The sequence below is a fragment of the Choloepus didactylus genome, chromosome 6 (genome assembly GCF_015220235.1).
Source record: "Choloepus didactylus isolate mChoDid1 chromosome 6, mChoDid1.pri, whole genome shotgun sequence".
Taxonomy (NCBI): domain Eukaryota; kingdom Metazoa; phylum Chordata; class Mammalia; order Pilosa; family Megalonychidae; genus Choloepus; species Choloepus didactylus.
The window spans coordinates 34,971,401-34,984,458 of NC_051312.1; the positions used below are offsets into that span (position 1 = coordinate 34,971,401).

The window sequence follows — 13,058 nt, forward strand, 5'->3', positions numbered from 1 at the left end:
GTGCACAGCAGGTGTCCTGGTGCTCAGCTGTAGGAGCTGTGCTAAAGCAAGAGGTTCCTTTAAAAAGTCTACATTTCCTCTTTAAAAGTCCCCTGAACTCTGCACATCTTACTCCATTGTATTTCTTTAGTATGAAAATGTCTCCTTCTGCAGATCTTCACCAAAAAGCAGATGCTCTAAAAAGATAGGCCAAGCTTGCCCCGGAGGTCACCAACCCCCTCACCAACCCACTTCTGTGTACTTTCTGGAGGCACCTGTACTCTTGTCTCAGCAGGAGCCCAGAGGTCTACACCGTTCTCAACACCCAAATCAAACCCCAGCCCCTCCGGCAGCCAGGCAGGCAGTCCAGAGTCCAGGAGATGCCACCAAAGGGCCCTGGTCCCTGGGGACAGCAGCCAGGTGGCCCAGCAGACCCAGCCACTCCCTCCTGACCCCTCTTCCCAGACACCTTTGGTCTCCCTGAGAAGCAGCATCTCCACCACGGCAGGCTGGGTTGTTACAAATCCTCTTTAATAGTCACTCTTTTGATCTTGAGGATGTTTTATACATCTGTGCATGCAGAGCCCACTCCCCATTTCCCCTACAAGGCACAGCTTCACCCACCCCCACTTCCTGGGGGGCAGAGGACTGCTGGTGCAGAGAGGTAGGCCCTGCTCCTCCCAGGAGAGAGCGCCTTCCCCCCTGGACAGCTCAGGGTCTTGGAGAATGTCGGGCCAGCTCGGTGCCTTCCCCTGGGGCTCACTAAGCAGCCCAGGGTGAACCCAGATCCCCGAGGTCCTGCCCCCATGGCTTGGCCCAGTCTGATCTGAGCTGCCTGGATGGGGTTGGGTCAGGCCTGGGGAAGAACTACTGCCCCTTAATGTCAGGAAAAACCCACCCTCTCCCATTATCTTCAATGAAAATGTGAAAACCAAAGACACAAGCATCTTAGTGGAAAAAAAAGTGCACCCACGCAGTGGGCAGAGCTCCGACAGCCCAGCATGCCTTGCTCAAATTCCCACCCCCACCCCAATTTTTTAATATGCATGGCCATACAATATACATGGCCTCGAGGGCAGGTAGAAATCCAGCCCACCCAGAGTAGGACAGGGACACTGCAGGGAGCATTTTCTCAGAGTTACTGAGAGTACCCTGGTGGGTGGGGCATAGAGGGGCCACAGAGCAGCCAGGGCTCAGGCCTGGCAGGAGCAAGGCAGGCAGAGGGTTCCTCCAGGCCCTAGAAAGCCCCACTTCTAGCCAGCACAGGAAGAGTAGGGCAAGGGAGGTAGGCCTGGAGGAGGGAGCCAGGGAAGCTCCTAAGAGCCGTGAAGTTGGGGTCGGGCAGGAGGTGGGGACAAGGGCTGCATTAGTACTTGGGGACCTTGCTGTAGTCTTCGGAATGGACATGCCGGCACAAGCAGATGGACAGGAGCATCCCCAGGAGCTGTTGAGGGAGAGGAGAGTCAGATGAGGTGGGACTGCCCAGTCTCCCAGGGGCCCCCGCCACCCCAGGCACAGGAGAAACATCTTGCCAGCCAGGTCAACACCCAGATTTTAAGCCGGATTAAAGACATGCTCAACTTGAGCCTCACAGCCACCCTGTGATGCAGGTAGCAGAGGGAGGCCCAGAGAGGGATGGTGCCCTGTGCGAGGCCACAGAGCTGCATGGCACACAGGCCAGCCTTGCAGCAGGGCCTCTAGAGGCTGACAGGCCACTTGTCCTGTAGACCTCAGCTTCCCGGATGACACCGGCAGAGCCAGGACAATCAGGGAGGGCAGAGCACAGAAGGGGCCAGAGGGGAGGGGATGCAGACCTCAATGACGGCGACGCCCACACACACGCCTAGGATGATGCTCAGGTTCTCCTGCAGCCACGCCTGCACCTTCTCCATGCAGCCCTGCGAGGGGAGAACACAGCCACGTCACCCCGCATTGAGCCATGCCAGGCCACCCCACACAATCACCAAGAGGGACCAGCCCCAGCCCAAAGGGCCTGCTTGTGGGTCCCTTGAATGAGTAAGATGGACAAATAAGTAGATGAAGGTAAAAATGACCAAAAAACATAAAAAAAAAAAGAAAAATCAAAGGAAGGAACAACCAAGTGAAGGGAGGCCTGAGCAGTCGCCCTGAGTGTCTGAACCCACGGGCGTCCCTGAGCCTCCCCGAGCCTCCCTGTCCCCAGCCCCACGGCCCTCCACACACCTCCTGGTACACAGGCCAGTCCTCGGGGCTGTTGCCACTCTGGGTGCTGTTGTGGGGGGCCTCGCAGAAGCCCGTCATCATGAGGAGGCTGCCGTCCTCGTCCCTTTTCTTCTTGCAAGAACAGGGGTAGGTGATGTTGGGGCGGCTCATGAGCTCGGCGTTGTCCGTCCAGTTGCGGAAGCTCAACCAGCCACAGCACTGCATCTGGGCAAAGACAGGGCCAGGCTGCTCGCACCCACCACCTGCCACAGGCCTCTGGACCCGCTGGCAGAAGTGACGGAGGCTTGGATCTGTCACTTCCAGGCCTCTGGGACCCCAGCCAAACCTCCAGGATTGGAGTTTAAGTTTCACATTGGCTTCTGTTAAGCCACACGGGACATAAAGGGGCTTTCTGGAAACATGTGCCATAGACTATTAATACAACAAGCAAAAATGTAAAGCAAAGTAGGAGAGAAGCTCAAGTTGAAAGACAGAACATAGGTATGCGGGGCACAAGGAGGGCAGGTGACACACGGTTGAGAGTGTGGGAGCGGGAGTCGGGCTCCTGGGTTCTAATCCCCGGTTCTGCCACCTACCAGCTGAGTGACCACAGCTGAGGCATCTGCACAATGGGGACGACAAAGGTTCCTGTCACAGGGCTGTTAGGAGGCCTAGATGGGATGAGGCAGGCAAAGCCTCCAGCACAGGCTGGGAAAGCATATGAGAGCTCAGTAAATGCCAGCGCCACTTGTAGCTGCTGAGCTCGTGCTGCAGTTGAAATCTGACTCTGAGCTTCCTAGTCGCAACAGTGAAAAAGGAGACATGGGCAATTCTGCCTTTTTAGAGGGGAAAATGCTCTAAATTAGGGGGAGGGGTGTAGAAAAAAGCCTTCCTGGGCTCTGAGTGCTACAAAGAGTTTCCTGGACTTGAATTCCTGACATGAGAGCTCTCAGTAGAGAGGGACTGGGTCCCAGGGGCTGGTCCTGTGCTGGAAACACCCTGGAAGGCAAGTGGCCCTGGGTGTTTCAAATCCTGGCCCTGCCTTGTGCATGGGCAAACTGCTGCACTTCTCTAAGCCTCAACTTCCACATCTGGAGAGTGGGATAATAGCAGCTGTTGCGCTAGGGTCCCTGGGAAGGTTCAGTGGGACAGCAAGGGGGAGCGGCGAGCCATGGCGCCCAGCCCGGGGTTGCTTCCCACCTGCACCTGCCCCTTGGGTGACGAGTCCAGACACGCAGCCCAGTGGCCAGCAGGGGGCGCTCCAGGCACGCGCAGGTGTGCTCAGCCTCCAGGCGGGGTTGCTAATCCAGGTTTCCTTTTTCACGTTCCTGTCCCCCAGTCTGCCTCCCTATCCCACCCTGGCTGCCTTCTCTCCGGCAGAAAAAGCTAGCGCCTCTGAGAGTACACAGGTGTGCAGGGCCAAGCACAGAAAGGCAGCTGGCCTTGGCCCATCCACCGCAGTGGGCAGAGCCCTCCTCTCCCGGGTCCCCACGCCCACCCCTACAGACGCCTGTGCGGGCGTCTGCCCCTGGCAGCATGTGCCACCGTCCACCCTGGGTCTCCATGGTTGTGCACGGGGAATAAGACATCGCCACCAGCAGGATGCAGACTTGATCTCCCACAAGCATGGATCAGTGGCGCCATTTTATAGAGAAGGAACCTGAGGCTGGGAGAAGGCCCAGCTAGGAAGAGGCAGCCAGCACTCCAGCCCCAGGGAGTGTGACTCACAGCGTGCATTCTTAACCACGTGCCAAAGCAAATGTCAGAATCACCTCGAGGCCTTGCCTGCTGCAGGAATCCTCTTGCTGCCCCCCAACCAGCAGCTCCCAAGGGACTCCTCTCTCCCCCAGACCCCTTGAAGGGTAGCACTTATTCATCCTTAGCAAAAGGTCTTAGTAATTATGGCCCAAATTAAAGGTATGAGAAAAACCTCTCCAGTGGGCATGAGCCCTCCAGCTGATGGAGCCCCACCCCCTGACCTGAGCTCCTCTGATCCTTAACCCAGTGACCAGTGAGGTACACAGACCGGAAAACACCCCCTGCCCCTGTTCACAGCGCAGAGAATGGACAGGCCCCTGTGTCATGGACCCAGTGCCCTCTCCAAGGTCCAAACTATCCCAGTACCTCAGAGCCGGGCTCTCTCCTGATGCCTCTGCCCCCCACCCCACCACCATACCCCACAGCCTCCCATCACAGGCGGTCAGTGCCAGCAGGTCTGAAGTGACCACTGTGCCCACTGCCCTCCTGGAGCAAGGAATAGGCTGCAGCCCAGAGAAGGCAGGTTCCAGCCAAGGGCACACAGCACCTGGGACCATGATAAGGTGGAACCAGGACCCATCAGTCGAGGTCGATTTGTGGGTGAGGTGATTGGTTCACCATCAAGACAGGTCAGAAGCCCCATCAGTCAGTCTGTCCATTCATCTGTCAGTCAATTACTCTATCTCACTCTGTTAACTGAAGCATGAAACATATACACTGCAGTGCACAAACCTTTTGAGTTCAGCTTGACAAATTTTAAAACACCCTGATCAAGATTTGGATAGAATGTTCCCTTCACCCAGAAGTTTCCTTGGGCACCTCCCCAGTCAATTCCCTGCCCGACTGGCCTCCACTCAGTCCTCTATCAGCACATCAGTCTCGGCGCCCAGTTTCTTAACACCCAGGGTGGAGCTGCCAACCCTCCCCAGCCTGGTCTGGGCTGGGAGGGGGTCAAGAGCTGCCGTTTCTTTCTGGTCCCCGATGGGAGCCCTGCATGCCAGGAGCTGCCTCCAAGGCACTGCACCCCCTAAACAAGGAATTGGGGTTGGTGGGGGTTCCAGGGAGGGGGGCTGCTCAAGAGCCCCCTGCCCCAGCACTTACACACATACTCATGAACACAGTCTCTCTCTGTTGGGCACACACAGGCAGCATGGACACCCAGACCGACACACAGACGACGTGGCCCTGGCCCACCCTGGCCCGCTTACCTGAGCCTGCACGTAGTCCCAGGCCTCCTGCAGGCTGTCCTTACCAGTGGTGTTGTAGCTCCTAATGAGCTTGGACACGATGTCACCCATCTCCTGCTTCACCTGCAGAAGTGAAGGCAAGGATTGGGGTCAGGTTCCTGCAGCCCAGGCCACACCTAATTTTACCAGCCCCCCAACCACTTTGGGGAGCTGGCTTGAGAGTGATGCATCTCAGCCACTCTCCGGGCCCTTCCTGGGTGCCAGCCCCATGCAGTCAGGGCCAAACCCTCCTAGTCCACACCTGGTGGTTGTGTGGCCCTTTAACCACGAGTTATTCCGCCACTGCCCTGCTGGAAACCCTCCAGTGGCCTCCCACCACTCAGGAAAAACACCAACATCCTCTGGAGGCCTAGGAGGCCCTCCACCCACTGGCTCCTGCCTCAGGGCCTTTGCACTGGCTGCTCCCTGTGCCTGGAATGCTCCTTCCCCAGATATGAACACGGCTTGCTCCTCGGCTTCCTTCAGGGCACTGCTCAAGTGCCACCTCCTCGGAGAAACATTGCAGGGCCACACTACCAAATGACAGCCCTTCTCCAACCCCCCACTCCCACCCCACCCCTCCTCATCCTGCAAGGGTACCGCTGCTGTGTTTTTTGTAATAGCACTGAGATTACTATTGTTTTCAGGGTTTTATTTTGTTTTTGTTTTGTGGTCTCTCTCCTCCACTAGAATGTCAGCTCCATGGGGGCAGGGACCCTCTCTGGTGTGCTCACCACAGAGACTGCAGGTGCTAGAGGGAAGCCCGGCCCAGAGTAGGTACTCGATAAATATCTGATGAGTGTGTTTAACCAGTGATCCACCAGGCTCTGGGCACGGGGCCAGCAGTGCTCACGCCTGTGTCAGTTCGCCCCACCCAGCCCAGGAGGAAGAGACCGTGACTATCCTACCCCACAGCGAAGGAGACACCACCGCAGAAAAGGAGGGACAGGGCGGGAGAGCCAGGCTCGACTCTCCTATCGCAGAGCAGGGTGTGGTCTCTGGGAACACAGCCCTGACACTGCAGGGGAGACACCTGGAGGAGGAGCCTGGGACCCCGGACCTGGAACCCCTGCAGAGGGTAGCAGCACGTGGGACATTTATAACCTTCACGAGTAGTGAATGTTTGGGGGTGGGGGAGAGGGGAGGTGTTTAGACACCTCTCTGTGACCTGGCTGCCTGACCCAGAGCTCCCTAAAATCCACATCCTGACTATGTGCACTCAGGACTTTTGGATTCCTGGCAGAGGTAGAAAGAAACACCTGTTTTTATTCAACTGCACAGAGAAAATGCTGATTTACATAGAAGGCAGGCAAGGAGTTCATGGATCAAAAGTCTTCAGTCCCACGGTTATCATTTAAACAATGATAACTGTTTAAAATTGAGAGTGATGATGATCATACAACAAAGTGAAGATAACATGAGGCACTGACTGTTTATCTTGGACAGAATATATATTATGTGAAATTAGCAACCTCCTACTTCATAACTCAAGCCCTCAATCTTGAGGCTTGCCCTTGTGAAACTTATGACTGTAAAGGGGAGGCTAGGCCCACCTACAATTATTCCTAAGTGTCACCTCCAGAGAACCTCTTTTGTTGCTCAGATGCGGCCTTTCTCTCTCTAGGCCTAACTCTGTAAATAAATTCATTATCCTCTCCTCTATGTGGGACACGGATCCCAGGAATGAGCCTGGCCATGTCACTGAGGGATTGAGAATGTCTTCTTGACCAAAAGGGGGAAAGAAAAGTAACAAAATAAGGTTTCAGTGGCTAAGAGATTTCAAATAGAATCAAGAGGCTGTTCTGGAAGTTACTATTATGCAAGCTCCAGCTAGATATCGCAAATGGCCACAGTAGGATAAGCCCTAACCAACAGTAGTCCCCAAAATCCTAAAGAATACCCAGGTCCCTATTGTAGACTCCATAAAAGTTTCACTAAGTTTATATTTCAGAAACTTAAATCCTTCAGAGTGTTCCTATGCCAGATAAGTCCCAAAACCCAGAGGCAACAGCCTCTTCAAGAACATCAACCAGTTGCATCCCTTTCCCCATAATGTCAACACCCCTTTTCAACATGAACAAGTTAGGGTGGTCATTGCCTAGACATCCCTGAAGATCAGGAATGTGATTAAACCAGAGGAAGGGGTAGCAACAGACAAGATAGGACTTTAAAAAGGATTATGAATACTGAATCTTTATATATATGCTTTTTTAAAATGTTTTTATTTTTTTTTTTGTTGTTAGGGTATTAGAATAACTAGAAGGAAATAACTGAAATGGTGAAACTGTAACCCATAACATTCTTTGAAATTTGCTCTATAGCTACTCATTAAATCATACTTCGAAAGTTATCACCTTTCTACATATATATATTTCACAATAAGGAAATAACTGAAACTGTGGAACTGCAACCCATAACATTCTTTGAAATTCGCTAACTACTTGTTAAATTGTAATTTGAAAGTTATCACTTTTCTGTATATGTTATATTTCACAAAAAAAAATGTAAAAAAAAAAGTCTTCAGCCCCAATGGCCTCTCATGTGGGTGTTGAAAAGAGAGGGCCCCACTTACAGCAGCTTTTCAGGAACAAGTCTGTTCTGCAAATCCAAAATCAGCCACAAGCACCAGGACAGGTGGGTGTGGCCCCCCCCTCCCCGTGCCAGCCCTGCCCACCCCCCCGGCCGCTCCCTGACCCCGGCGGGCCTCTCCGGTGGACCTTGCCCAGAGGCTTTCAGGGGGCACTCAAGCTTGGAAAGGCTGGTCATCGTCCCCTGCTGTCACTGCGGGAACCCCAGGGCAAGCGACCGGGCACTGGCCCAGCACTGAGCGGACGGCTGGGCGCCTGCCCCTTGGTTCCTGAGAAAGAGGAATTGGGAGAGGTGGGACAGGTGCTTGCAGGCAGGGGGTGTCAAAGCCTAGCCCCGAGAAGACGCTATGAGTGGGGCTTCCTCCAGCTACCCACAGGCAGCCTGAGCCTCCCCCCACTTCTCGTTGCACCCTCAGATGCTGTGCTCGGAGAACCCACATCCTCCAGATGGACCCGCAGCCCCGGTTGCTGGCCCCACTCCAGTAAATACCCTGGGGAAACCAACCTCCCTCCAGCCAGGCCCCCACTCCCACCCTGTGACCACTTTGCACCTCTCCCTCTCAAGAAAGTACTTAGCATGATCTTTTCTCTCTCTCTCTTTTTACTCATACAGAGCTCCACATCATCATAATAGCAGTCAAAGTTTTTTATGTACCAGGCCCCAGGTTTTTACCGTACTTTTAATGCCCTATCTCAATGCAATCCTCAGAGCAGACCTGGCCTAGGTACTGACTTGGTTCCCTCATTTGAAAGATACAGAAAATGAGGCCCAGAGAGGTTAATTAACTCATTCAAGGTCACACAGCCAACATGTGGAAATACTGACCTGTGGACCCAGGCTTGTCCAATTCCAGAACCCATGTTTTTACAAAACTCTACAGGCTTTCTTAACAGGGGTTCAGAGAAGGTAAGTGGTTTGCCCAAGTCACCCAGCTGAGGCTGTCCACCTGCAGACCTTGAGTCCTTCTGCCCTCACTGCCTCTGCTCGTCCTCTGCACCCCAGAGAACGGAGGATCCCTGGGGCAGGGAAAGGAGGGACGTCCCCGAAGCATCTGCATGGAGAGCTGCCTCCCCAGCATCCTTCCCCACCCACCAGGTCCCTTCCTCCCGCTACCCTCCCCACCAACCTCAGGCTCTATTTATAAACCCTGTGCCGTCTCTGACCCCACAGCAGCCCTGACTTCCCTGTTTCCCACCCAGCCCAGTGAAATGAGAAAGTGATGGAGGCTGGGGGTGGTTTCCACCGAGGCTGGGTGGTTTTCCACAGAAACACTGCATCATCCTCCAGCCCCAAGTGTGGCAGAGGGACCCGGCAGGGCACAGGGACCGTGGCCTCCCAGGCTGGTTCAGCTCGGGGCCAACACCTTGGGACCCCACCTCCCAGGAGGCCTTGCTGGGAGCTGAGGAAGGTCACCTGGGCAACAGCGCAATTACTGAGACAGGAGAGAGCAGGGAGGGAGAGCTAGCAGACATTCGTGATCTCATTTTATCCCTGCAGGGGCCTCTGTTGTTTTGCTCGCCCTGTACCCATTCTCCCTTTTTGGAATAGCAATTCCTTCCCGTCGGGGGGACCACCCCTTGATCTGTCCCTGTGGCTCGGGAAGCCCCACCCCCTTGCTGCTACGGGTGGGCATAAGGACCAGGCCGGGTACTTAGTGCCCCTGGACCCTGGCATAGTGAGTGGTTCAGGGATGGGCCTGTGACCCCAGCTGGCCCTCTTTCTGATAAACTGGCAGGATGAGAGCCTGAGCTGCTGGGGCCACTGCCATCTCCACTGGGGCCAGCCCACCTGAGCAGGAGAGCAGGGCCAAGGGGCAGAGAGAGACAGAGGCCCGATGGCAGCTATTAGAAGCTTGGATCTGGCTGAGCCTCCAGCAATCTTGGGCCAGTTTCTGTTGGGTTAATGTCACATACAATGAAGAGGTCTGCCTAGGACAAGCTCATAATTTACAGGATCTCATGCAAAATGGAAATGAGGGAGGCCCCCTGTTTAAAAATTAAGAATTTCAGGATAGTGGCAACAGAGCAATCCAATCACAGGATCTGTCTAAGGGTGGACCCTGTGTAATTGCACAGGTTGCACACTTATAAGCCAGTCCTATTTCTGCCCAATACCCTCCTCCCCACTGCCCAGAAGAGGAAACAGAGGCTCAGAGACTTGGAACAACTTGCCCCAGGTCACAAAGCTAGCAAGCAGCACAGGTATGACACTGACTCTGATCTGTGCAGCTCCCAAGCCCTGCAACCTCAACCATGGCAAGCCACCCACCATCTCCCTGGTAACCCATGGTCCCTCTGCCCTCTGAGCAACTCTACTCATTCCTGTGCCCCAATATGTGCTTCAATCTTACCTTGCACTATGACTTTCCACAGAGAGTCGGAGTAAAAGAGACCTGTGAGTCCAATACATCATCCAAATGTAACAATCCTTCCCATGCTTTCCCAGACTCTGCTTACATACTCCCAGTGATGGGGAACTCAGTACCTCACACCACAGCACATTCCAGGGTTGGAGGGCTCTCAATACAAAGCGATTCATTTTATGTTGGGCCTAAATGGCTTCTACCCATTTGTATTAGTTTGCATCTCCCTGCCCACCTACAAACCCCAGTCCCAGCTGGACCCACACAGCACATCCAAATCCCTCTCTCCCAGGACAATTATCCTTCAGATATCTGAGACCAGATCATTTCTCCATTTGCCCCTCTCCTCTCCAGAGTAATTTCCCGGCTTGGGATGCAGTCCACACCTCTCTCCATGCTTTTTATTCTAGTGGGTCAAATTGCCCCTTATGAGGCACCCCAGATGCAATATGATGAGCCCACATCTTCCAGTCCTCTTGGGCAGGTCCCTACAGCAGATATTGCCAGATGCTTTGCTAGAACACAGAGATGGCTGTTCTGATGCTTTGTCCTAGTATCCCTGCAGGAAATGAGGACCCTTTGCTTTCCTGAAAACCCAGCTGCAAGCCACATAGTCAGCTATTCCAGAATTCGGCAGGAGATCTAAGTCATGTCCCCAGCCTGCAAGCTCCTTGACCTTTGCTTTCCTGAAAACCCAGCTGCAAGCCACATAGTCAGCTATTCCAGAATTCGGCAGGAGATCTAAGTCATGTCCCCAGCCTGCAAGCTCCTTGAGGGCAGGGCCTGAGTCTAGAACTTCCCTCCACCCATCACAGAGCACCGCCCAGAGCCAAGCACCAGCAGGGACTTAGAGACTCAAGTTTCCCTCCATAGGGAGACCCTCTGGGTGCCCTCTTCTCCCCTCCCAAGAGGGAAAAGAAAGGTCACCTTCCCCTGTCTTGAGCCTGTAGAAAGTAGGACCAGTGGATCAGAAAGTTTCCATCATGGGAACCAGACGTTGCACAGAGGGCTGCATTGTCCTCTAGAAACCCGTTTCACCACCTGGGCCAGCAGAGCGTGTGCACACGGGCCATTTCGGGCTTCTTAGGTGGGAGAGGGCAAGAGGGGAAAAAATCATGGTTCTCCTGACCAACCTCTCCCAGCAGTCATGCCCAGGCCACTGCCCCCCCAACTCTCCACCAGCTCCCACCCAGGCCAAGTGAGCCTCTTCCCCTCCTAGCTCTCAGCCCCCGCGCCTCCTGCTCCAGCACCTCCACATGCGTCCTTGAACACCTGGTATAACCTCTCAGAGCCTCACTGCCCTCACATGCCCAGGATGTTAGGAGGATTAGCAGTACCCGCTGCGTAAGCAACCTAGCCCAGCACCAAGAACATCAGAGAGGAACTCTTACACTAAATCCACGTCCCTCTCACCCTCCTGTGGCCAGAGAGAACAAGCCAGAATACCAATGTCAGAGATGGGAATGGCCAGGGTGTCACCCAGGCTCAGAGAGGCTGGGCAACTTTTCCAAGGTCACACAGCAATCGATGGCAGAGCCCATCCAAGAACACAGGGCCCTGAGTCCCAGACAAGGGGTCTACCCACTAAACAGAGGCTGGCTAACAATCAGAGGAGATGCCAAAAGGGCCTTAACTTCTCACCCCAGCCTGGTTCCCACGGCTCCTGCTCATACTAGTATTAACAATGATGTTGACAGGAACAGCTGCCATATACTAAGCCCTTACCAGGCACTTGAATGAATTAATGGTGACAATAATAATAAACACTTGCAATGATACACACAAACAGCTGCTCCCAGCCAGGCGCTGCTCTACGCACTTTGCACATATGAAGGCTCTTAAGCCTCTGCCATAGGGCTAACGGGGCCCTTGGGCCCGACGTGTGCGGCACTGGGAAGTATTTGATTTCAGAAGGGGGCTTGGGGCGGGGGTGCGCGGGGGTTTGATATGACACCTCCAGGCTCTGGAGCAGTACCCCACCATTATTCCCATTCATATTTCTCGGGGACACACTAAATGGGGCAAATGAACAGTAAACAGCTTCACTTCCATGCAGGTTTGATTTTGTCACCAAATGAGTTGCAAATGATATTTTCGGTTTTCAAAGTTTTGTTTTTTTTTTTTAAATTTCAGGATTGCAGATAACGGACAGTAGACCCTTATCGCCACTTAACAAATGAGGAAACTGAGGCACAGAGAGGCTCAGGAACTTGCCCAGGGTCTCAGAGCAAGGGTTCCAAAGGAGGTAGTCTGGTTCTGGAGTCAAGGCCCTTGGACACCACGCTGTATTTTCTAGACTTATGGCAGGCTATGCTCACTTCAACCCTGGCTGGGGTTGGGGGCCGGGTGGGTTTATTCCCAGTTTACAGAAGCGGAATCCAAGGCTTACGAGGCTCGTGTCCTGCTCCTGCCTCCCCGTGGTTGCTGTCCTCCCCTGAGAGCAGTGGCTTCTGGGGCTGTGGGGCAGGAAGGACAGACGGTAGCCCTGGAGAACCCTTCGGGGGGACCCCAGGAGCTCACCTCCACCCCTTGCCCAGGAGGCCTCAAGAGTAGGGCCATGCAAAAGGCCTTTTTCTTCAGGCTTGAGCAAGTCCCACATCCCCAGCTGGGCCTCATCTGCAGGAATAAACATTCTCAGGGGCATGTTTATTCTTCCACTGAGATTTACAATGTGTTGGGCAAAGAAAAAATAAATTGTTCATTCCAACTCGGGCGATACAGTGGCGCCAGAACTTCCCCTGCCTTCCAGAAAAGGGGGTGGGCCAAGGTGAGGTGGGCTGGGACCAGGGAGGGTGAGGGGTGGAGCCTGGGGGTGGAGGGGGCAGGGGGCGTGCAAAGGACAGAGCCTGGGCTGCAGTCAGGGGCTCTGATTCTCTAAACAAGCCCTGCTCTGGGGCTGTGGGACTCCTCCAGAGCCTGGCTCTTCGTCAAACAGAGATTTTTCCAGCCCATGAGGAAGCCCA

The 13,058-nt window shown here is 54.2% G+C and overlaps 1 protein-coding gene across 4 annotated transcripts in view; it reads right to left on the reverse strand.

Moving 5' to 3' along the window:
- Positions 1-489: 489 nt before the first annotated feature.
- CD82 (CD82 molecule) overlaps positions 490-13,058 on the reverse strand; it is a 48,876-nt gene continuing 36,307 nt past the window's right edge. For all 4 annotated transcript variants that reach the window (XM_037838712.1, XM_037838709.1, XM_037838711.1 and 1 more), the window contains 4 exons: positions 5,127-5,228; positions 2,182-2,385; positions 1,794-1,877; positions 490-1,423 (listed from right to left, as the gene is read on the reverse strand). In XM_037838712.1, the coding sequence (XP_037694640.1) occupies positions 1,346-1,423; positions 1,794-1,877; positions 2,182-2,385; positions 5,127-5,228 (468 nt within the window). In that variant the 3' untranslated portion in view covers positions 490-1,345. The remainder of the gene's footprint in view (positions 1,424-1,793; positions 1,878-2,181; positions 2,386-5,126; positions 5,229-13,058) is intronic.